Here is a 22,893-nt window from a genome sequence, read left to right as displayed (position 1 = left end):
AGGTCTTTGACCTCTAAATCCTTGGGGCCTAAAACCACTACCACTAGTCTGTTAGCAAGTAGAGTAGTAGGGTCGTTCATCTCATCCATGACATAGCCTCCACTCAGTTCTCGTTGCCTTTCATCTTGAATAATTAGTGCGTAGCATTGGTTCACAGTGGGGGACGGATTCATCATGAGAATTTGACTTCGTGCTTGCTCGTAATTGTCATTCAATCCCATGAGAAATTGCAACAATCGTTGTCTACTGATACTGTCATCATATTCTTTTGATTTTTCGCAATCATAGCCAATAGGTGGTACAATAGAATCATAATCATCCCAAAGGTCCTTCAATTTCGAGGAGTAATACACAGAAATAGGGGACACATCTTGAACATGCGTAACGAAGGCCTTATGAAGGTGAAAAATTCGTGACATATCCACCTTATTAAATCGTTCCTTTAGATCCTTCCATACCAAAGCTGCATTTGATAGAAACAGAATTCCATTAACTAGATCTTTGCTTACATTGATGATTAACCATGAGAGGACCATTGCATTACATCGATCCACTGTAATTTCTCTAAGTCATTTGTAAAATCATCTTGTCTAATGCTCCCATCAATAAACCCCACCCATCAATAAACCCCAATTTGTTCTTTGTCAAGAGGTTCAATCACATTGCGCGACTCCATAAGGAATAATTTTCCATTCCTGTGAGCTGGATACCAATCTGCACAGCTCCAGGTACATCAGAAGTTGTCAAATACCGAGGATGAATATTGTAGATCTTCGGCGCCATTGTTCTCCTTCAAATTTGCAACAAAAGTACCAGAAAAATTGTGCAATCAAAGAGAGAAACTCCCAAAATTAACGCGTTTCTCTGGTACCATGTTAAGTTGTTGGCTAAGATACAGAAACCAATTGAACTGTATGAACTGGAAGAGAGAAATTAGTGTGTTTGTGGAAGAGAAACTGAAAGGAATTGTATATTTAATCAATTGTGTACATTGTGAAGCATAAGTCCATTATATACTAATACAAACTATCTAGAAGCTTCCACTAATAGACTACAACTAAGATGGGAAAATATCTGCTAACTACCTCTAACAACCTTGCCACATCAGCAACTTTCTAACTAACTCTGCACCACTCTACAGCTGGCAACAGCTATGTGTTTGTCATAGTTACACTCGTCAATAAATTTTGCTGCATAAATGCTGGATACTGACGTGTTAGTGAGTTGTTATCCTAGTGTTTTAGTTTAGAGTGGCATTTTTAGGTGAATTTTCAAAATAGTAGAAAGGAATGTGAATAATAGAGCTGTTGATTATTATGAGTTGGTGCCCAGTAACAATGTGCTAATGAGTGGATAAGTGAAGTTCCAGGAGGTGTTGAAATGGCAGAAAGGAATATGATTTTTCTGTTCCAATTAGAAGCTCCTACTAATTAAGGCGCGGCTTTCACCTAATTAGCGGTCATTGTAGGGTTTCTAGTTTAGACTTAATATTTCAAGTGGATTTCTGATGGCATAAAGGAAACGGGAAGATCATTTGGCCACTGAAATAAAAGCTCACTTCCCTGATAAAGCACTAATTTATATAGCCCATTAGTGTGAATTATTCAGTATGTAGTATCTGTGATGCCAAAATGATGACTACTTGACTGATTTAATGTATTAAGAGCTTTACTGTAGTTGTTTTAAGTTTGTTTTGCTATGCTACCTTTAGGAAGATGCTGCAGCTAATGAGATCTCCAAGCGTGAAAAGGCGCGGTTAAGGGATATGCAACGGCGTAAGAGGCAAAAGATACAGGAAATGTTGAATGCACAGAATGCTGCCATAGAAGCTGATATGGTATCATACTTAGACTAATTGCTGAGATTTTGGGCTCTCCTCTTTTCAATTAGGTCCTTGTGAAGGTATGAAGCAAATTTATCTTTGACAGAATAACAAAGGAAAGGGGCGTCTTAAGTATCTTTTGGAGCAGACAGAGTTGTTTGCACATTTTGCAAAAGGAGATCAGTCTACTTCAGAAAAGAAGACAAAAGGAAGGTATGTGTAATGTTTTCTTTGTCGTGTTCCTGTAATTGGGGCATCAGTTTGAGAAATCTCTTGCTAGTTTTGAACCATGCAACTTTTGGGTGTTAGTGGTGAGGAAATAGAATGGGTGAAAAGGAAGGATGGAAACATTAACCTCTTTTGAGGTTTATGATTATATTCCTCCTTTAACATAGAGGGTAATTTTCTAGGAATTATGTGTAGGCATCCATCCATTTGTTTTTGGTAGATGTAGTTGGCCAATTGAATTCAACACATTCTAAATATTAGTATTGTTATTACTTATTTGGGTAGCTTGATGGGGACTATTCACTTTGTTAGGTTGGTTTTCAAGTACCCTCTTGAATTGGTGAGAAGGGATTGCTGTTTCTAGTGTAGGCAGGCAGGTTTACCTCACAAAATTAACTATATATTGCTTATATTAGAATCGAGTGCTATCTGCGGTTTCAGACAGGAGCAGATCCTCGTTGGTAAAAGAGTGAAAAGTGCTATTGGCAAAGTACATGTTATTACACACACACACACACACATATATGTATATATATGAAATGGAATATGTATTACTCTTGTCACCTGGAATCGTAAAAGAGTGAAAAGTGCTATTGGCAGAGAACATGGCATTTGGTGCAGTAATTTTTTGCTTCTTGCTACACAAAAACCTTTTTTTTGTTTTTATCTTTTATGATTCTTACTTGTTTTTTTCTTTTTCTTTTTTGGTAGTCTTTTTGCTATTCTTTATTACTCCCAAATGAATTGCATGATCTTTTAACTTGCATGATCTTTTAACTTCTTTTACTTTCTCTTTATTTAAGTACTCCCTCCGTCCCAAATTACCCTTTCCAAATTTCCTAATTTGATTTCCCATTTTACTTGTCCTTTTTCATTAATCAGGAAGAGATAATTTTTTTTCCCCATGTTTTACCCTTCACATTAGTTACTTTTTTTTTCAAATTAAAATGTAAACATTATTTAATAGGGGCACTATGGTAAACTAGCCATATTATTAATTATTTTTCTTAATCAATGGGCCATTCCAATTTGGGACGGAGGGAGTATTTAACTCTTGATATGCATATTACGTGCGTATTTCATATCATTGAGTATTAGTAAGTTTTAAAATGTCACATAAATACTACTTGCTGAAAATATATTTAAATATTAACATATAATTTTTTTTTAAAATCCAAGTTTTTAAAAACGATGGATATTCTTGTGTTAGGGTTTTCAAAATTCAATTGATTTTTCACCAACATTCACAATAAGTGACAATAACTGAGCTGAAGCTATAACTCTTTTTATTTTTTCTCAACTATAAATCTGCAACAATTGTTTTAGATAGTTTATACAAGTTCGGATTTTTCGTGTGGATTTTTTTGTTTCTTTCTCAATTCTCAAAGCTTTAGAGGATAATAAATGAACTGTGTAGGTGCTTTAGGCTCAAAATTTCTAAAAGAGAACATTACCATACAAATTTGCATATTCAATCGATTTGTCTACATAAATCTAAAATATAAATAGTCCGAACTTGAAAAAATCGATTTGTTTACCCTATTTGAACCACGTGGCCCCTGGAACCTCCAAATCTTGGATCTGCCTCTGGTTTCAGATGAACATGATTGGATTTCATCCCTTCCAGTTGCCGTTACTGTGTTATATGGAGAAGCTTGCTTCATTAGTGTGATTCACTGCATTACTGGTATACATGTATGATTGTTTTCTGTATGAGACAAATGATTAGACTTTTTTCCCAGGGGTCGTCATGCGTCAAAGATAACTGAAGAGGAAGAAGATGAAGAGTATCTCAAAGAAGAAGAGGGTGGGCTATCTGGGAATACACGGCTATTGGCACAACCCTCTTGTAAGACCCCCTGCCCACCCACACGCAACACACCACAACCACCACCACCATCACACAAAATAGAGAAATATGTAGTTTCTTGCTTTACACATTCTACAGACTCTGGGAACTGTCTCAAAAGGGTGTAAGTGAGATTACCCTGAATTGTTAAATCTCCTAGCTGATCAAATAGGGCCCTCCCTTCTAAAGATTTAAAATGCATTGTTCAGTGATCCCCTTTATCATCCTTCTCTTTTACAATTTAACCATTTATATATCTAAATCCAACGCAACTTGAAAAAAATGTTATTTGAATGGGGCTTATAAATAATACATACTTGTAGAAATAGTGATTTCAGTAATCTTTTGAGGAACTTTTATAACGTAAGATATTTGCTTCAATTACTTAACCCTTTTGAGGTAAATTTTCAGTTCTTTTTGAATTCTCTACTAGTTGAGAAATAATTATGCCTTACTGGGTTTTTAAAAATAAGCCCTGCACTTGCAAATCTTGTTATAGGTTAGTTGACAAAATTGCAAGGCCTTTCCTATACAACCAGCTAAAGCAACCTAGATGTTAGATAACAGTCTTAGAACTTTGTCATGGTCTTGCTATATCATATTTAATGTGCTTGGTTAAGTTCCTAGAGGATAAGCCGTAGTTCAGTTTGCCCGTTAACGGCACTATATTTCATCCTGAATTTGAATTTGCTGCCATTTATCAAAAAAGTTCCATGTTCTTAGCCTAGAGAAAAGAATCGGGCCTACGCAGTAGGGTGTGTAGTAGATTTAAAATAGTTAAATAAATGTATCTGCTCTGCAACCTTTTAAATGTTTGGATAATGTGGTTTGCCAGATGCAATTACTAGCATTTTACATGAAAGTGCTAAAAGCTTATAGCCTTGACCTTTTGGGTGGCATTCTGGTGGAAAAAAATCAAATTGACTAGTCAAAGTTTGAATTTAATTGTGATTAATAATGTTTCAATATCAAACAAATGTCTCTGTCAATTCTCTCATCTCCTCATCTCTTTAAGGATGTAACAGTTACATGCGCTTGTTTGTCAGGTATTCAGGGAAAGATGCGGGATTATCAACTTGCCGGTTTGAACTGGATGATACGGCTATATGAGAATGGCATAAATGGGATACTTGCTGATGAAATGGTCAGTGTTGTCACTTGAAATATTCCCTTTCATTCTGTGTACCAAACTTTCGAGAGAATCATCTTTATTTAATTACTACTGTATTTGCATAGGGTCTTGGTAAGACTTTGCAAACAATCTCTTTGCTGGGGTACCTGAATGAATTTAGAGGAATTACTGGTCCGCATATGGTTGTTGCTCCGAAATCCACACTTGGCAATTGGATGAATGAAATCAAGCGTTTTTGTCCTATTATACGCGCTGTAAAGTTCCTTGGGAACCCTGAAGAAAGGGTATGCAGAGAAGAGACTCTCGTTCTTTCCTTTATGTATATATCTCATTGCCTCTCCTGACTATGCCACCATTTTTCCTTTATAGAGATACATTCGGGAGGAATTACTAGTTGCTGGGAAGTTTGATGTGTGTGTCACAAGTTTTGAGATGGCTATCAAAGAGAAGTCTGCTTTACGACGCTTTAGTTGGCGTTATATCATCATTGATGAGGCTCATAGAATCAAGAATGAAAATTCTCTTCTTTCCAAAACCATGAGGCTCTACAACACTAATTATAGGTTGTTGATCACAGGGACACCACTTCAGGTGAATATTTGTCTTCAATGATTTCCTTTTTGTTTAGCAAGTAGGTTCTTTTATCTGAAAGGATACTTGGCCTTTTCATACAACCCAGTCTCAATTTGCCAGTCCCTTAAATGCATATTTACCTATGCCAAAATTTGATAATTGGATATGAAATGGTGTTATATTTAATAATTTGTGTGGGGCATCTGGCATCTCTGTAGCAAGTTAATTTATTTTCGTTTAAACATTTCAGATGCTTTATTCAATTGAACTCTCCCATATAATGGCTTCTTAAACCCCTTCTCTTAATTTCTTTGCCAGTTAAATCTTACCTTTTATTTTGCAACAGAAATGCTAGTTTTTATGCCTTACCTTTGTTATGTTTTGGCATCTTGCACTCTCTGGTATGGATCTCTACTCTCATGTCTGATGTCAATTGATGTGCTGGGTTCTATGCAAATTGTACAGAATAATCTTCATGAACTCTGGGCGCTTCTGAACTTTTTGCTGCCAGAGATCTTTAGCTCGGCTGAGACATTTGATGAATGGTTTCAAATATCTGGTGAGAATGACCAGCAGGAGGTGGTCCAACAGCTTCATAAGGTAAATTTTTCAGTAGCTACAGGGAAAAGGGTACCTGCTTCAAGTATTGAAAAGAAAATTTATTAAAAAGTTCCAGCAGCAGTTTGTTTAATTATACTAGCAGTTTGGTGCAAGATCTTGCACCTGACATAATTCCCATATTTTTGAATGTTAACATGCCACACTGTGAAAAAATATTCACTGATCTTCCAATTTTTGCTGCCTGATCAGGTCCTTCGCCCGTTCCTTCTTAGGAGACTGAAGTCTGATGTTGAGAAAGGTTTGCCTCCAAAGAAGGAAACAATTCTTAAGGTTGGTATGTCCCAGATGCAAAAACAGTACTATAGGGCTCTGTTGCAGAAAGATCTTGAGGTTGTTAATTCTGGAGGAGAGCGCAAGCGTCTTCTTAATATAGCAATGCAGCTCCGAAAATGTTGTAACCACCCATATCTTTTCCAAGGAGCTGAACCAGGACCTCCATATACAACTGGAGAGCATCTCATAGAAAATGCTGGTAGTGTTTTGACTTCCACGAATGAACAGGAAATTTCTAATGAATTGTGGTTGTAAGGTTTTTTCTTATAATGCATGTTCTTGATACAGGCAAAATGGTTCTTCTAGATAAATTGCTTCCTAAGCTGAAGGAACGTGGTTCAAGGGTTTTAATTTTTTCACAGGTTTTTCCGTCTTTTTGTTCTTGACCTTATGTCCTGCTATCCCTTTTCTAATCATCTAATGTACAGTTTCTTGGGCTGAGCACTTAATTTCAATATTGTTATTTAGATGACACGGCTACTGGACATCCTTGAAGACTACCTAATGTACCGAGGCCACCAGTACTGTCGGATTGATGGAAACACTGGTGGGGAAGATCGTGATGCTTCTATTGAAGCATATAACAGTCCAGGGAGTGAAAAATTTGCCTTCTTATTGTCAACCAGAGCTGGTGGTCTTGGTATCAATCTTGCTACAGCAGATATTGTAATTCTTTACGACAGTGACTGGTGAGGATCTTGTAAGTCTGGTTTTCAGAATCTGAAGAATAATATAATATCTGAGTCTCTTGGCTTTGCCGTCATCATATTACAGGAATCCACAGGTTGACTTGCAGGCTCAGGACCGTGCCCATAGAATTGGACAGAAGAAGGAAGTTCAAGTATTCCGTTTCTGCACTGAGGTTTGTTTTCTTTCTAGAGCACTCTGGTTTCTCATATTGACAGTTGACACATTCTTATTTCGTTTTACATTTTAGTTGAGAAGGTTTCTTATTTCAACTATTTTTTTTTGTTGAGAGTTTCTTATTTTAATTAATTCCAACAGTATACAATTGAGGAAAAAGTGATTGAAAGGGCTTATAAGAAGCTGGCGCTTGATGCATTAGTTATCCAGCAGGGACGGCTGGCTGAGCAAAAAAGTGAGTTTGCATTTATGTTTTATTGCTTTGTCTTGATTATATTTTACATATTAGGGTATTCTCGATGTGTCATTGATTGGTTGATCATGCAGCCGTTAATAAGGATGAGCTGCTACAGATGGTGCGATTTGGTGCTGAAATGGTTTTCAGTTCCAAAGATAGCACTATAACGGATGAGGATATAGATAGAATCATTGCCAAAGGAGAAGAGGCAACTGCAGAACTTGATGCCAAGATGAAAAAGTTTACAGAAGATGCTATCAAGTTTAAGATGGATGATAGTATGCACTCTGCTCTGCTTTCTTTTGTCTCTATTTACTCTTTCTTTTTTGCTGTTATAAAATGATATGGTTTTAACTATAGATTGATGACTTTTTACAGCTGCTGATTTGTATGACTTTGATGATGAGAAGGTAAGTGTGAACCTTTTGTTTTGCTCTCTTAACAATTCTTTGTTTCACCTCTTTTGTGTCTTTATCTTCCTTTTTCTGCTTTGCGTTTTGTTGGTGAAGGATGAAAACAAGGCAGATTTCAAGAAAATTGCCAGTGACAATTGGATAGAACCTCCAAAACGGGAGAGGAAGCGGAAGTATGATTTTTAAGTTGCTATATTCACCTTCAAATGATTTTTTAAGTTGCTATATTCACCTTCAATGTGTTGACAGTTTAATTTATCACCATTTAAATGACTCGTTTGTGTCAGTTACTCGGAGTCTGAGTATTTCAAGCAAACCATGCGACAAAGTGGTCCTGCAAGACCTAAAGAGCCTAGGATTCCCAGGATGCCTCAGCTGTAAGTCAACATTGCAAACCATTCTGATATTGCTCCTCCCAGTTTTTTTTGTGCCATAGGCAAACATGACCTTTCTGTGTTCAAATTTTCACAAGTTGGTCTCTTTCCTTTGCCAAGATTCTGTGTATTGACATGTCTTACCATTCATAGGCACGACTTTCAGTTCTTTAATACCCAGAGGCTAAGTGAGCTGTATGAGAAGGAAGTGCGTCATCTCATGGTGGGTTACGTCTTGGGATGTTCCAGAATTCTTCTATTGCCACCTTTATATGTGCCTTCTTTTTCTGTTTAGTGTCTTAATTTTCTTGTTCATTTCAGCAATCTCACCAGAAAAATCAATTAAAAGACAGTATAGAAGTGGAAGAGCCTGAAGGTATATTTCTTTTTCCTTTTAAAATAGTTCTCTCTTTTATTATTTAAAAATTGGATGTAGGTGCAAATCAGGATCTGATTTGCTTTGTGACTATATGCTAACACTTGGTTCATTGTAGATGTGGGAGAGCCTTTAACTGCTGAGGAGCAGGAAGAAAAGGACAAACTATTGGAGGAAGTAAGTGGTTTAATAACTCGTCCTGAGGTTATATATGCCTTCTATATTTATCAGCATTTGATAGTTTGTACATGCAGGGATTTTCATCATGGAGTAGGAGAGACTTCAGTACTTTTATCAGGGCATGCGAGAAGTATGGCCGGAATGACATAAAAAGTATCGCCGCTGAAATGGAAGGAAAGACAGAGGAGGAGGTTGAAAGATATGCAAACGTTTTCAAAGAAAGATACAAAGAGCTAAATGGTAAGCCGTAGATAATTTAGCAAATAAAGAAAGAATTACTGTCAACTCTCCATTCCAAATTGAACATTTAATTGTCATATTATACAATTGTTAACACTAGAGTGGTTAATACAATTACGTTTCAAGTGGGTAAACACAGGGTTTACATGTTTCCCCTTTTTCTTTTTGGGGTGGGTGGGGTGTTTCTAAGTACAGCAAAGGAGATATGAATGCTATGTGCAACTTGGATCCTATGCAACTGTCAAATACTATATTGTATCGGGTGGAAGTTCCCTCTTGGGAGTTGAAATGTTGGTTATGAAAAACGAAGAGAATACGTCTAATTGGGAGGGGATTGTGTGCATGACATTCTTCCATGCTGGAATGAGCAAACTGGACCCTATGCAACTGTTGAACGCTATAATATTGTATTGAGTGGGAGTTCCCTCTCAGGAGTTGGAACGTTGGTTATGAAAACCAGTAGGTTACTTTAATTTTGGAGGGAATTGTGTGCATGGCATTCTTCCATTGTCTAGTGTATATGCTTGTTTTGTTTGAGAAGCGAAGGGACTATACCTGTCAAAACACAAATAATATGTTCAATTTCCCTGTCATTTCTTTGTTGCAAACCCCACTTCCTTTTCTTTGCCAAGTAGTGCAAGATTTAATAAATGGTTTTACTTTTGCAGTATGCTAGTGCTACAAAATATGGTAATAAGGTTTCTTGATCTAGTCATGGTTCTTATCTTCAGGATACACCACATTTATTTATTTATGTGGCTCTTGTAATGCTCATCTTCTACGCTAAGCTTTCCAACTTCCTAAGAGATTTATATCATTCATCCATATTAGAAATATTTTGTTCTATAGCTAATAATGCTATTTAAACAACTTTCACAGGGTTAAAGAATCTGTTGAGCTATTCAAGATTATTCTTTGATATGTAACTATTCATGTTAAACCTGATGACATTTTTGCTATTAAACATATTTTCAACTATTTTTGTCTAGTGCTAGTGTGATATAGAAGTCAAAATGGCATCATAATGTATGTGCACATAAAAATGGTATTATATAAATTGAGATTGTGAGAGTATACTTTGCGTTGCTAGATCCTTTTCTTTTGATGGTCAAGGAATTTTCACTGTTGAAACTCGGTGGATGATAGGCCTGCAGCTCTACTCGTCTCCACTTAAATACAAAGTTTTTTTTTTTATGATAGGGTTTGAAATTGTGACATGTACCTAATACATCATGTGTTGTGCCTGAAGCACTACAGCCCTGGGCAATTTGAGTCGCTAAATATTTCACACACAATGTCATACTTGTTTACATTGCTAAACTCAAAAAAAGATAGTGGACAAATAGGTTACTTAATGTTCAGGCAGAAATAAAGTTCCCTCTTGTGGCTAATGTTTTTTTGCACTATATAGATAGCATTTAGGAATGGTCTTTTTGACATTTGAGCACTTTATTCTAATGGATGGAGTGCTTGCAGATTATGATAGGATTATAAAGAACATTGAGAGAGGAGAGGCTAGAATTTCGCGAAAAGACGAGATAATGAAAGCAATTGGGAAGAAGTTGGACCGCTACAAGAATCCATGGTTGGAGTTGAAGATCCAGTATGGTCAGAACAAAGGAAAATTGTACAATGAGGAGTGTGATCGTTTCATGGTACAGAATAAACTTTTGGGGCTTTAATCTTTTGCTGTTTATCTTTTGGGATTGATGGATATGGTATTTTTTTTGTAGATGTGTATGGTTCACAAGCTTGGCTATGGAAACTGGGATGAGCTAAAAACTGCATTCCGAACGTCTCCTTTGTTTCGGTTTGATTGGTTTGTGAAGTCTCGGACAACTCAAGAACTTGCTAGAAGATGTGATGCACTTATTCGATTGGTGGAAAGGGAAAACCAAGAATTTGATGAGAGGCAGAGGCAGGCCCGCAAAGAAAAGAAACTTGCAAAGGTATTTACTCTGACCTTTTTGTGCTGTTTGCAGTGTAAAGATACAATTGATGCTAAAAGCATTTTCTGTAACACAGAACATGACACCATCAAAACGCACTGTGGCAAGGCAGGCAGCTGAAAGCTCTCCCACCTTAAAGAAGCGAAAGCAGTCATCAATGGATGATTTTATGAGCTTGGTAAATATTTTTGCAATGATTTTATGTTTGTTTTGGTTTGACCTCCCACGTGTGACTTAATATTATGCATGGCGTTTCCTCTTTTTACAGGGCAAGAGGAAGAAGTGATGGTTCAACTTAGACAGGCCTTTGTTTGGGGGGTTAGATACCTTTTTTTTAAAACTAGGTTGGTCATCCGAGACACCAACTGTGTAATGTCGTGGGCACACTGCAATTCCGTCAAGTGATGCGGAGAAAAACCACCAATATATTCAGATGTGATGTGTAGTACCATTGTACATAATCACCATGCAATTCTATTTAAGCTAGTTTGTCATGTTGGTGCGACACTAATATGTAGTGTAGATCCCAGCTCGCTATACTTTTTTGGTGAACATTTGTTCGCATTTTAAATATGAAAAGATACCAAACCATGTCCATTTAGAAATATAGGTACGTAAAGCAAGTGGCAAGTGAGCCTTGGGACCACCGATAAGGTTTAAAATGGGAAAACGAGGTTGATCAGTTAAGTATGCTAATATAATGAAGATGACCATTTAGTTCTGATTTTATAGTAGTTATGTGATGAGCTTTTTAAACGTGCCAAGTTTACATCAGGATGCCTGCAACTTGTTCCACAGATTGAGTGATTTGTCAGTAGTCTGCGTAACTTAGCAATATGAGATGTTTCCAAGTAAATTTTGTGTAGTTTGGATTGATTTTAAAGTTTTTTGATCAGGTTGTTTGATCTATTGTTCAAACCTGTGAATGTTGTTGTGTCTTGCTTTAAATTTTGTGGTTGAATTGTTTTACACTGGATGAAAATGATTTGTGGGAAAGGCTTAATTGGTGATGACTTGTGTCTTTTGATCAACTATTATTGTGCTTCAATTTTCAAGTTACATTAGCTGCCAAATTGTGTCTGCTTTTACTCTGTTGGTGGTGGATTCTCTTAGTTGAGAAATTAGCCTTAACTGGATTGAGAAATGACTTCATGGATAAGTTCTCTGGGGTTGCTATATCAACTAGTGAGTTTTGTGAACTGATCGTCTTGAGCACAATGGTTGAAACCTCAGAAACTTTGGAACTTTGGCTATGCATTTAATCCAGTTTGAATTAATTGTCGACCTTTAGGAGTGAATGGCTAAGTAGTAATTCTGGTGGTTGGTTAGAATTACGTGGGTATATTTGCCTGTGCACTTAATAGCTGTTAAATGAGAACTTAAGCTCGGATGAGGTTTTGGTGTTATACCTACGTTAGATTCCTTTCTGTGGGAACCTTTTCTGGTTCATGGCTAAAGGTTTAGAGAGGTGCAAATTTGATCTCTAACCTCCTTGCTTAAATCCTAACTAGTTGAATCAATAGGTTATCTCGTAAAGTGAAGTGGATGGCTTGAGTTGGAACTTATGGTTTATAATCAATGTATTAGTTCTCGACACAAACTGTGATGCAAAGGAAGATACATTGTTGTAGCTGCACTTTCATTTTTCTTATTAATCATCCAAAGCTTAGCTCTGTAGTTGCTAAGTTTCCTTGTACTAATGAATTCAATGCAATATAAAGTTTTCTTCGAAGTTTTCTTGTGACACAAAATGGATTCAAGTTAACCTGGAAAACTCAAGGAGAAGTGGAAGCAATTTTTATCTCTTTGCTCTAGCTCAATAGCACCATCTTTTTCAGGGAGCTCCTACCTCTCTACTTATTTCATTTTATGCATTAGCGACAATGCACAATTTTTGATTGGGGTAGTATAGCATATTTTTGAAACTGTTGTACTTATTTTGATGATACATGTGTCCTTGTCAGTTTTCTTTTGATGATGAATTGTGTCTTGTCATACTTGTGTTGATGTATGGATGCTGTGTGCCGTCCTCGAGCTTTTTTTGATTGAAAAATGAAGTATTTTTATTTTGGTGTTGATTAGGTTGTTTGGTAATCTTCTAGTTGTTTGCATGTTAATAAACCTTCGAGGGTTTTTTTCATACCATGATACTTCTCGAAGGAGTAAATTTTGTTGTCAAATTGGATGGTTCTATTTGGTGAAGATTTTATTTTCCCAGTCCAATGATGGTTAGATCTGTGACTTTCTTAAGATAATTAACATTGTTTAGGGGTAGTGCAGTGTAGCTAGTTTAGTAGAAAAATGGATTGAGATGTGACTTTTTTCTCTTTGGCTAATTTGTGGTTTGCTTGCTGATCTTTGGAAAAAAAAAAAACATAGGATTTTTGTTATGAGTGTTTCTCTTAGTTTACTGGGAGAATTAGTTCAAGGTGACAAAAGAGTTAAAATATAATAAAACTAAAAAGAGTGACTCAAGCCATAAATATTAGGTGTATGTGATGAGTTTATAATTTGAGTTTGATAATAATTGATTTACTTTGGGATATCCCCAAGTTTTATCTTGTACACTTTAACCCAACTTTTAGTTCCTAAATGCGGATTATCCATTTTTTTATTTATTACCAAATATAATAAAAGTTGAAAAAATTAAAAAAAATAGAATAAACAAAATAAAGAAATAAAAAAAGAGATTGAGAAAAAAGGAAAAAAAAAATAAGACAAGAAAAAATAAAGGTTAAAAAAAGAGAAGAATAAATAACAAAAAGAAAAAAAAAGTGAAAAAAAAAAACATGAGAAGAAAAAAATAAAAATAAAACATAAGAAAAATGAAAAAGAATAAATGAGAAATGATTAAAAAAAAAGATTGAGTTCAGTGAATTAAAGAAAGAGAGAAATGAAGAAATAAATAATGTTTGAGGAAAAAAAAAAAGTTGAGATAAATGAATTAAAATAAGAAAAAAAATAAAAATTAAGGTAAAAAAGTAAAAAAAATTAAATTAAAATAGAAATTGAGAGATAAATGAAAATAAAAAGTTTAAAGATATTTGAGATGTAGAAAGACAAAAATATACTTGTATTATTTATAAAATAAAAAGACTAATCTATAAAGATTTTTCTTATCAAGATCAAAAATTCAAAGTCACATCATCCCATTTAATTTCTTGGCTTTTGCTGACACGAGTATAAAGTTGAAAGGAAAAATTTAAGAAATAATAATTATGGAGCCTTAATTGTAACTTTTATAGTAACAGTTTCATAATTATAAAAAATAGCAAATTGTATTTTGTATTTAAATAAACTATTGCTATAAACATACATATACAACAAGATTTACTACCCTTATTTTACTCAAATTAGTTGAGTTAAATAAGGAATAATTATCCAATCTAATTAAATTCTCATAAATTACTCTTATTTAAATTAGTAGATTCGTTTTCCAAATCAAACTCAAATATGAAGATTATTATTTTCATGATCTTCAAAATTTCAAAATATCATTCTCTTATATCTTTAACTATTTTTTCTTGTTCGTTTTTTCATTTTTTTATATTTTTTATTTTAATTTCTTTTTTTTTTCATCTTTTTCTTTCCACTTTATTTTCTCTCTTCTACTTCTCTCTTTTTTTTTCTTTTTTTTTTTTTTTTTTTTTTTTTTCGTTTTTGGTTTTTTCTATTTTTTTCTTTTTTTTTCTTTTTTACTCTTCTATCTCTATCTTTTATTTTTAGAAGACGAATATCTATATCATAAATACATATTCAAAAAATATACAAAATAAATAGATACACAGATCTGCATATGTATTTATGGTAAAAAACATACATATATATCTGCATATGTATTTTTAAAAATACGTATCTGACTCACATGTATGTATAAACATATAGGACACAAAATCTTTATAACAAAAATGACAATTATATACATATACATATCAGTAATAAAAAAAAATATGATACATATCTTAAACAGTAAAAGAAAACAAATAAGTACATATGTTACCCTCTAAAATGACATAGTATGTAAAATTCAAAGACAAATCCAATACCGTATAAAATATATATAGCTCTACATATGTATTTACAGAATATATACCTGATCAATATGTATATTCTTATTTTATATGAATCACCTTTGTATTTCGCAAATACATATGAAGATATATGGTATAGTCATTCTTGTTACTGTTTAATATGAATATGATATATATTTTGTAAATATATATGTATGTTTTGTACTGGAAATACATATCCAGATCTGTATGACTATGTATTTTGTATATATTTGAAATATGTGTATGTGATATATATATTTGTCTTTTCAAAATAAAAATTAGAGATAGAAGAGTAAAAAAATAGAAAAAAATAAAAATATAAAAAGAAAAAAATGAAAAAAGAGAAGTGAAAAAAAAAGGAAGAAAGAGAAATAGAAATGTAAATATAAAAGAAAAAAATAAAATAGAAAAAAGTAGAAGAAAACGAAAATAGAAAAAGAAAAAAATATGAGAAAGGAAAAAAAAAAGAAAAAAGAAAAAAAGAGAAATACAAAAAAGAAAATAAAGTGGAAAGAAAAAAATTAAAAAGAAATCAAAATAAAAAATTAAAATGATAAAAACATAAGATGAAAAAAACTAACAAGAAAGAAAAGTAGAGATATAAGAGAGTGAAAGATACTAATGATGTTTTATTTTGAAATCTTGAAAATCACGAAGATAACTATCTTTAAATATGAAAAAAGAAGAAGAAAAAAATAGAAAATTAAAAAAAGGAAAAAAAGAAAAATAAAAGAGAGAGAATAAAGTGAAAATAAGAAAATAAAAATAAAATAAAATATAAAATAATAAAAAAAAGATAAAAAGAATATAAAAGCTATGACTATATTTGAGAAGATGAAATAGTGAAGTGAAAATAAAAAAATATAAAATAATAAAAATAAAATATATATTTACCTAATTAATAAATAAAATAATACTACTAATAAATTATAATTTTATAAAAATATTATTATTTATTATAATTATAGTTCCACCTATTCTATTTGGAATTTTGGGTCATCCACAAATTCCAACAACAATAGTAGACCCACTTCTTTCCCTCGCTATAAATGCACCTCTACTCACTCTTACCCAAAACTCAATCAAACAAAATATGGTCCACTGAACACCCATAGCGCATCTTAGCATCTGCACTGCAATGGTTTACGTAATCAAACGTAATGACGAAATTACACAAACGAACGAAATGCCATAAAATGCACCATTCGGTTCACACACTCCCGCTCAGTAAAATTATCACCAACCTAATACTCCCTTCATGGCTTCATTTTCTTTTGATTGACCCCTTATTAAAATTAAATATTTTAATTTACTTATCTAATTTATTAAATAAGAAAATTTTATATATATTTTGACATATTATTTTTAGAATTAAATAATTAAATTAAATTAAATTTATAATTATTAAATTTAAAATTTTAAAGTATCATTACTAATATTAGTTAAGTAAAATACTCTTTTAGTTTGAATTTTCTTAAGGAATCGGAGCAAAAGTAAAACGAAAGGAAGCGAGTATATAATTTTATATTTGTGGGTTTGCATATTACATTTTGTCTTGGTACAATTATTAAGAAAATAATAATTGATCTAGTATTTTTATCATATTATTCATATTAATTGATGTATAGTAATATATAAAAAAATAATTTTAATAATAAATAATTAATATTAAAATAAAATATGATTTTTTTGAATATTTATCAAAACTAACAAAGTAAAAATTGAAACAACATTCGATTATAGGGGTGGACATTCAGTTTGTTCGGTTTTGTTGTTTAATATTGGTTCGATTTTTTTATTAATTGATGAAAATGACAATCGTAACCTAATCGGAATAAATTCAGTTTGGTTCAATTTCTGTAAATTTAGTTTGGTTCGATTTCTGCAAATTCGATTCGGTTATTTTGAATTTATATTTTGATTTTGAAGATTAAAGTAGTGAACCTTTCTTTGTCATGACTGTACATTTAAAATTGATGATTATTCTAGAAAAATATTTTTTTCAAACCTATTTTTTATTCTCAAATATAAATAACTCAATACACATGAAATGAAATAAAATAATCATAACTTTAACATAATATATAACTAGATGCTCATTGTCTCGTCTCCTCGAGGGGCCACTGAAAGCCTGAAATAAGTCAACAATCAGTATTGAAATGAACACTTAAGGTTAGGAACATAACTAATAACTTGTAAGGTGTTTGGCGATTTGAGTTACTTATTATATATTATATTTACAGTGAATACATATAATAAATAATATACATATTTTATATAGTATATAATAAAATATATATATTATTTATATAATTTTAATTTTTTGATTTAACCAATTTTCTTTTTAAAAAATAAAAAATTAAATCATTTAATCAAATTTTTAAAATTTAAAATCGAAATCTATCCGAAAAATAATAAAACATATTAAATTCTGATTTAATTTTTTTTTTTTTTAATTTGAACCAAAATATGCTAACCTTATCGAATTATCTTTGCATCAAGTTGTGTGTACATGTACTTTTGTGGAGTAGATATGCTAATGTACGCACTTGTCTCTTTGGTCAATTTTCAACTCATTTTCACTCTACATTAACCTGAGTAATTTTCAGGTCACGGTAAAATCATCAGCAAACCATAGACATATTACATATACAATTCTGGACTAACCTGTAGGTGTGTGTACTCCCAAGTTAATCAAGTTTTGGAGATATCTAGTTTCTGTCGCTTTCAATGTGGATGATCCGTGAATTAGCTTCAATGCGCATTGTCAAAACCTAGTTTTCTTCTTAAGTGAGTTGCCGATTTCTCTGTACTCTGTAGCTATAATGCTTCAAACTCTGAGCTTTTTCCTTCATGAAAATGTGATGCGGACGATAATGTGCCTTCGTATTCCGGTTTTTTCTTTTTTGAAGGTTTGAGTGTTTGTATTGCTACTGCAGCGGTATTTGTTAGTACTACTTTAGCAAAATGTTCGGGTTCTCGAAACGGCGTATGAAACTCGGGAGGTAAATACATCGTTTATTCATGCCTAGAAACCATACATGTAGCCAAAATGTGTGTATTTTTGTACACTAGTTTTATTTACTAGCATGTTTTTGTGTATTGTGCTGGTGTGCTTAGTTGGGATTGAGACGCTGGCATTTATTATAGTCGTGGATTTCATCAATATGTCTCCGGAGATTGTGCATATTTCCATTTCAAAGAAGATTTTCTTTTGGCAAGTCAATCCTCTTTCTTTGCTCACACCTAGATAAGGTGAAAATTATACATTCATCTTGTATGTTTTGTTAGAAAGATGAGAATGTATCTCAAATGGGAAGTGTCATTATTGACTATGAATATGTCCAAATTTATTCTCTGGATATTAGTATGTATCTTAGTTTAAGAAACTATCAAACATGTTAAAATTAGTTGATTTGTCTTCAAGGCTTAATCACATTATCGTTCACTAACAATTTAACTGAGTTGCTGTTACTGGCAAGTTCACAATGGTCTAGACAAAAGTATTACTCTTTGCTAGAATTGGTTGCTAGTGGTAGAAGAACATAGGATTTTCTCCTCAAAATAGCACATTTTGGAGACTTTTAGCAGAGCTTTACTATTTTTGAGTTTCGATTGGGTTCTTTATTAAACATTAGAATTTAGCAACTGGATGTTGTCTTTACCTCATAGATGGAGGCCTCCATGAGATTTTTCTAGGAAGTGTACCTTTCGCCCCTATTCAAAAACTATAAATTGCATTGCTAAGATGTCAAGTACTGACTGTGTTATCACAATCGGCATTGGTGAACAACTTTGCTCATTGGCTTGTATTTAACCTACTATTAAAGTTTTATGATCTCTATAAATGGAACACTTATGGAAGGCAAAACTAGACATAACATTAATTATGTTAGGTAACAGACGATTACTGAAAGATCTTCCCATATGACAGATATGGTTTGCTTTTTTTGCTATCCTTTCCATGTGTAAGATGCCATTTCACTCGATCAATCATTGCGCCTTAATCCCAAACTAGTTAAATAGTTAAGGTTGTCTAGATGAATCCCCTGAATCAATTGTGCTCCCATTTCAGATCCTCATGTGTAAGATGCCATTGCAATCTCTAGTACAATTTTTGGCATGCTTTATACCTTATAAATAACAGTAATATGATGTCCACGCGTACGTAAGTTGCTAAAATCCTTCTATAGGTACTTGAGGCTTTTTCATCTCTCACGTAAATTTGTTACTGGATCTTAAGGATATGAATTTCCTCACTATAGCGTAGCATGTTCCAAAATTCTACGTCTTCTGAACCATATACCTTTCTGAGCTCATCCTTAATCTTACTCAGGTTGAACTCAGCTCAAGGAACTAGAAGTCCAATGAGGCACCCCAAGCGTTCTAGCAGTTCTAGTGTAAGACCTTATTGCAACTTTCCTTGTGTTGCATATGAGTCACGTGTTGCATATGAGTCCCGAGATGGAGGAAGTTTAAGCTTTTTATGCATGACAGGGTGAAGCTGTTCCTCACAGTAATAACAATTCTGAAGAAAAGAGCTGCCAATGCTCATCGGGTGCACCCGAATTTAACAATTGTGCTTCAGGTGGCTCAGAAAATTGGATGCTTCTTTCTATAGCTGGAGAAAAACCTACACCTCGCTTCAATGTAACTGACTACTGTTCAAAGATATATCATGTTTATTAAAATTGTGATGCCTTAAAACTTAACATGTCGCTTTTACTGAGTAGCATGCAGCAGCTGTTGTTGGGAACAAGATGGTGGTTGTTGGTGGAGAAACTGGTAGCCGATTGTTAGAGGATGTACAGGTAAAATGGTGATTGCTCCTTAAGTAACATTATCTCAAGTTTGATGACTCGTACCTGAAAATATAAACAGAAATATTGATCTTTTTCGCGCTTCAAACTTAATAATGTTCGATTTCACTGTGGAATGGGAGGGCTAATTATCACCAAAGATCAACATCAAACATTTTCCGATTGATAAGTAAGAACTTATAATATTAAAGATGATATGCTGATTTTAGAAGTTAGATTCTGGAACACATGTACATGGACAAAATGTGTTGAATAAAACATGTAAATAGATGGAAATATGACTTAAATAACTGTGTCGAGCAGTAAGAAGAAGCTTCTTTGTCTTGGTTCGTGAAGGGATTTTCAAAACCATGAAACCCTTTCTTTTCCTTCTTTTTTTTTCTGACCTTTAAAGTCGCAAGAAAAGTTCTGTAGTTGTATTTTTGTTCTTCCGAAGGACCCAACAGTCAATTCTTAGCGTTGGTCATATCATATATTATAAATGTAAGAATGGATCTTGGGCCTAACTCAACCTCAAAAGCTAGCTCATGAGGGGAGGATTGCCCACGCACGCCCAGTTGGAGCGTGGACAATATGACATGGGAGCCCAACATCGGTGAACAAAGATTTGGGATGGGCCTGGCTCTGATACCATGTAAAAAATGGATCTTGTGCCTAACTCAACCTCAAAATCTAGCTTATGAGGGGAGGATTGCCCAAGTCCATATAAGGAAACCAATTACCCATCCCTTTTCCGATGTGGGGTATTTAACAATAAAGATGAGACTGTTACATAGAGGGGGACTAGGCCTGACCTCAATTGTAGATACACAAGGAGAGGAGCTAACTCTTGTCAGCACACTCTGTAAAGAAAAATATACTAAAGAGCTAGTTTTAGCATTTTTACCAGTTGAGCTATACAATCAGTTAACAAAATCTTTCCAAATAAAGTATCCTGATCTAGATCCAATTCTAAAACTAGTTATACCTTGTTTATCTAACTTGGCTTTAACAAAAACAGGCAATGAAATAGCCTCATTGAAGATAGATGATCTTCTAGTATGCGCACCCAAATTAGTAAATAGATCCGCAGGAACATTGCCCTTTCTGAAGATTTGCTGGACTAAATAATCTCCCCTGTTTGTCATCTCTTTTATATTTGTTATCAATGCTCCAATCTGCAGTTGTATTGATCTTTGAAAAATGGGAAATGATTAAATAGTGACTGAGACGAGTTTCAATCATCAGTGTCATGCATCTTGCTTTGTAGGTGGCATACTTGATACCAGTGGCATGCGTTCATTTTCATTTCAGGTGCTAAATTTTGATAGCTTTTCCTGGACAACAGCTTCATCAAAGCTTTACCTCTCGCCCACCAGTCTTCCTCTAAAGATCCCAGCATGCAAGGGCCATGCTTTGGTATCCTTCACTCCAATTTTTCTAGTCTATTTTGTTGCTTTCCTTTTGGATTTTACTTGTCAACAAACTGAAACAGATATAGAGATGCACCATGTCTTGGTGACATGCCTCTTTCAAGTAAGAGTTTGTAGGTTTCTAGAGCCTGCTAATGGAAACATCCATTTAAAAAAATTTAAAAAACTTCCTACATGAAAATGTTATTTATATATGAGTTCCATAAAAGGTTAACTACTGGAGCTCACTTTTCAAAAATGCTGGCTGTGCGATATTTCCTTTATCCTTTATTAGTTGATATTGATTGATGTTTCACAGAGATTAACAGAAGAAAGCCTGGATAGGTTATTATGCGTGAGTTTGGGTAGAACGATATCAAAATAATAGGATGGCAAATAGTCTCCAATGGGATGTCTGAGTGGTTGAGTTATGGGAATAACCAACTTGGGGATCTCAGGTTCGGATGCAACTACGACACACATTGTGAGCCCCCCATATTCGCGTAGTAGGCATGTCGAAATATGCATTCAGTTACTGCACATCTTTTAGCATAATAAGTTGCTTAGTTTTAGGATGGATTTAAATTTTAAATTTCTATTAGGCTGTTTTAATTTGTTGAGATATTTTAGCTCTTTTGAAGTTTTGTGATGCAGATTTTCTGCGGATTATGTTTTCAAGTTGGTTATTTAAAGCCCCAATGCTTAATAAAAATTAGAAACATTTTCAATCAGTACTTTCAACCTTTTTGTTGCGCGTCTTTTAAAAAACCAACAAGGCTGCGTGATAGATTAGTTGGTGAGCCAAAGCCGGCTGGGAAACTACTTTCTAAAAAGAACATATTATAAATTGGAAGATATGGAGGGCATGTAAATTGTTGACTTTCTAGGAAAGAAATCATCTTTTCTGGAACTGATTAAAATAACTAGAAGGGCAAACAAAATGGAAAGAAGGGAGTGTATTGGATCTGTGGAGAACATCTACATGAATATTTTCTGAACTTTCCAATTGTCACAATGATATTTGATACCAGAACTTGACTTCAGATATAAATGTTTATGTAAAAGTCAGCACATGTTGTACTTTTATGGTAGCACTGATGTTAATGAAATTTGTTAATCTGACTGATGTATCCTTCGTTGGTTTTATGTTTCAATAAATTTTGAAACAAATACATCGGTTAAAGATTTTTTGAGAGTTATGTTTCAATTAGTTTTGAAACAAATGCATCACTTAAAGTTTTGAGTTACAAAGAAAATGAATTTGATAAATTCATTATTCATAAGTTTTGAGTTACAAAGAAAATGTATTTGACAAATTCATTATTCATTAAGTTTTACGTTATAGGTTCTTGAAAAAATGACATTTTTGGTTTTAAAACATACATGAACCTATTAACTATTACTTAATTAATATGCTTCTCATGCATGAAACTTTCATCCTATAAATAGTGTTTTCTTTGGTTTGAAAAGACAAGCCCTCAAAACTACTTTCCCCTTG

The 22,893-nt window shown here is 33.5% G+C and overlaps 2 protein-coding genes across 4 annotated transcripts in view; both read left to right on the top strand.

Moving 5' to 3' along the window:
• Positions 1 to 11,626, top strand: part of LOC107842595 (ISWI chromatin-remodeling complex ATPase CHR11) — a 16,456-nt gene extending 4,830 nt beyond the window's left edge. Inside the window, exons 2-25 of the mRNA XM_016686534.2 lie at positions 1,712 to 1,837; positions 1,929 to 2,035; positions 3,793 to 3,899; positions 4,946 to 5,043; positions 5,136 to 5,315; positions 5,401 to 5,622; positions 6,070 to 6,204; positions 6,415 to 6,697; positions 6,787 to 6,860; positions 6,967 to 7,187; positions 7,273 to 7,360; positions 7,504 to 7,597; positions 7,690 to 7,878; positions 7,979 to 8,010; positions 8,110 to 8,186; positions 8,301 to 8,390; positions 8,541 to 8,610; positions 8,709 to 8,763; positions 8,882 to 8,940; positions 9,018 to 9,183; positions 10,660 to 10,838; positions 10,917 to 11,132; positions 11,209 to 11,310; positions 11,401 to 11,626. Coding sequence (XP_016542020.1) covers positions 1,712 to 1,837; positions 1,929 to 2,035; positions 3,793 to 3,899; positions 4,946 to 5,043; positions 5,136 to 5,315; positions 5,401 to 5,622; positions 6,070 to 6,204; positions 6,415 to 6,697; positions 6,787 to 6,860; positions 6,967 to 7,187; positions 7,273 to 7,360; positions 7,504 to 7,597; positions 7,690 to 7,878; positions 7,979 to 8,010; positions 8,110 to 8,186; positions 8,301 to 8,390; positions 8,541 to 8,610; positions 8,709 to 8,763; positions 8,882 to 8,940; positions 9,018 to 9,183; positions 10,660 to 10,838; positions 10,917 to 11,132; positions 11,209 to 11,310; positions 11,401 to 11,418 — 2,988 coding nt within the window. The 3' untranslated portion in view covers positions 11,419 to 11,626. The remainder of the gene's footprint in view (positions 1 to 1,711; positions 1,838 to 1,928; positions 2,036 to 3,792; positions 3,900 to 4,945; positions 5,044 to 5,135; positions 5,316 to 5,400; positions 5,623 to 6,069; positions 6,205 to 6,414; positions 6,698 to 6,786; positions 6,861 to 6,966; positions 7,188 to 7,272; positions 7,361 to 7,503; positions 7,598 to 7,689; positions 7,879 to 7,978; positions 8,011 to 8,109; positions 8,187 to 8,300; positions 8,391 to 8,540; positions 8,611 to 8,708; positions 8,764 to 8,881; positions 8,941 to 9,017; positions 9,184 to 10,659; positions 10,839 to 10,916; positions 11,133 to 11,208; positions 11,311 to 11,400) is intronic.
• Positions 11,627 to 17,695: 6,069 nt separating this feature from the next.
• The window catches only part of LOC107842582 (acyl-CoA-binding domain-containing protein 6), a 29,221-nt gene continuing 24,023 nt past the window's right edge, over positions 17,696 to 22,893 (top strand). Inside the window, exons 1-6 of one of the 3 annotated variants that reach the window (XM_016686516.2) lie at positions 17,696 to 17,974; positions 18,097 to 18,189; positions 19,521 to 19,584; positions 19,682 to 19,834; positions 19,918 to 19,995; positions 21,298 to 21,402. In XM_016686516.2, the coding sequence (XP_016542002.1) occupies positions 18,152 to 18,189; positions 19,521 to 19,584; positions 19,682 to 19,834; positions 19,918 to 19,995; positions 21,298 to 21,402 (438 nt within the window). In that variant the 5' untranslated portion in view covers positions 17,696 to 17,974; positions 18,097 to 18,151. The other 2 variants (XM_047408170.1, XM_016686524.2) reach the window with 2 other exon arrangements.

Source organism: Capsicum annuum, chromosome 1, assembly GCF_002878395.1.
Source record: "Capsicum annuum cultivar UCD-10X-F1 chromosome 1, UCD10Xv1.1, whole genome shotgun sequence".
Lineage (NCBI taxonomy): Eukaryota > Viridiplantae > Streptophyta > Magnoliopsida > Solanales > Solanaceae > Capsicum > Capsicum annuum.
The sequence above is the reverse complement of the archived record's forward strand: the minus strand, read 5'-3'. Positions and strand labels throughout refer to the sequence as shown.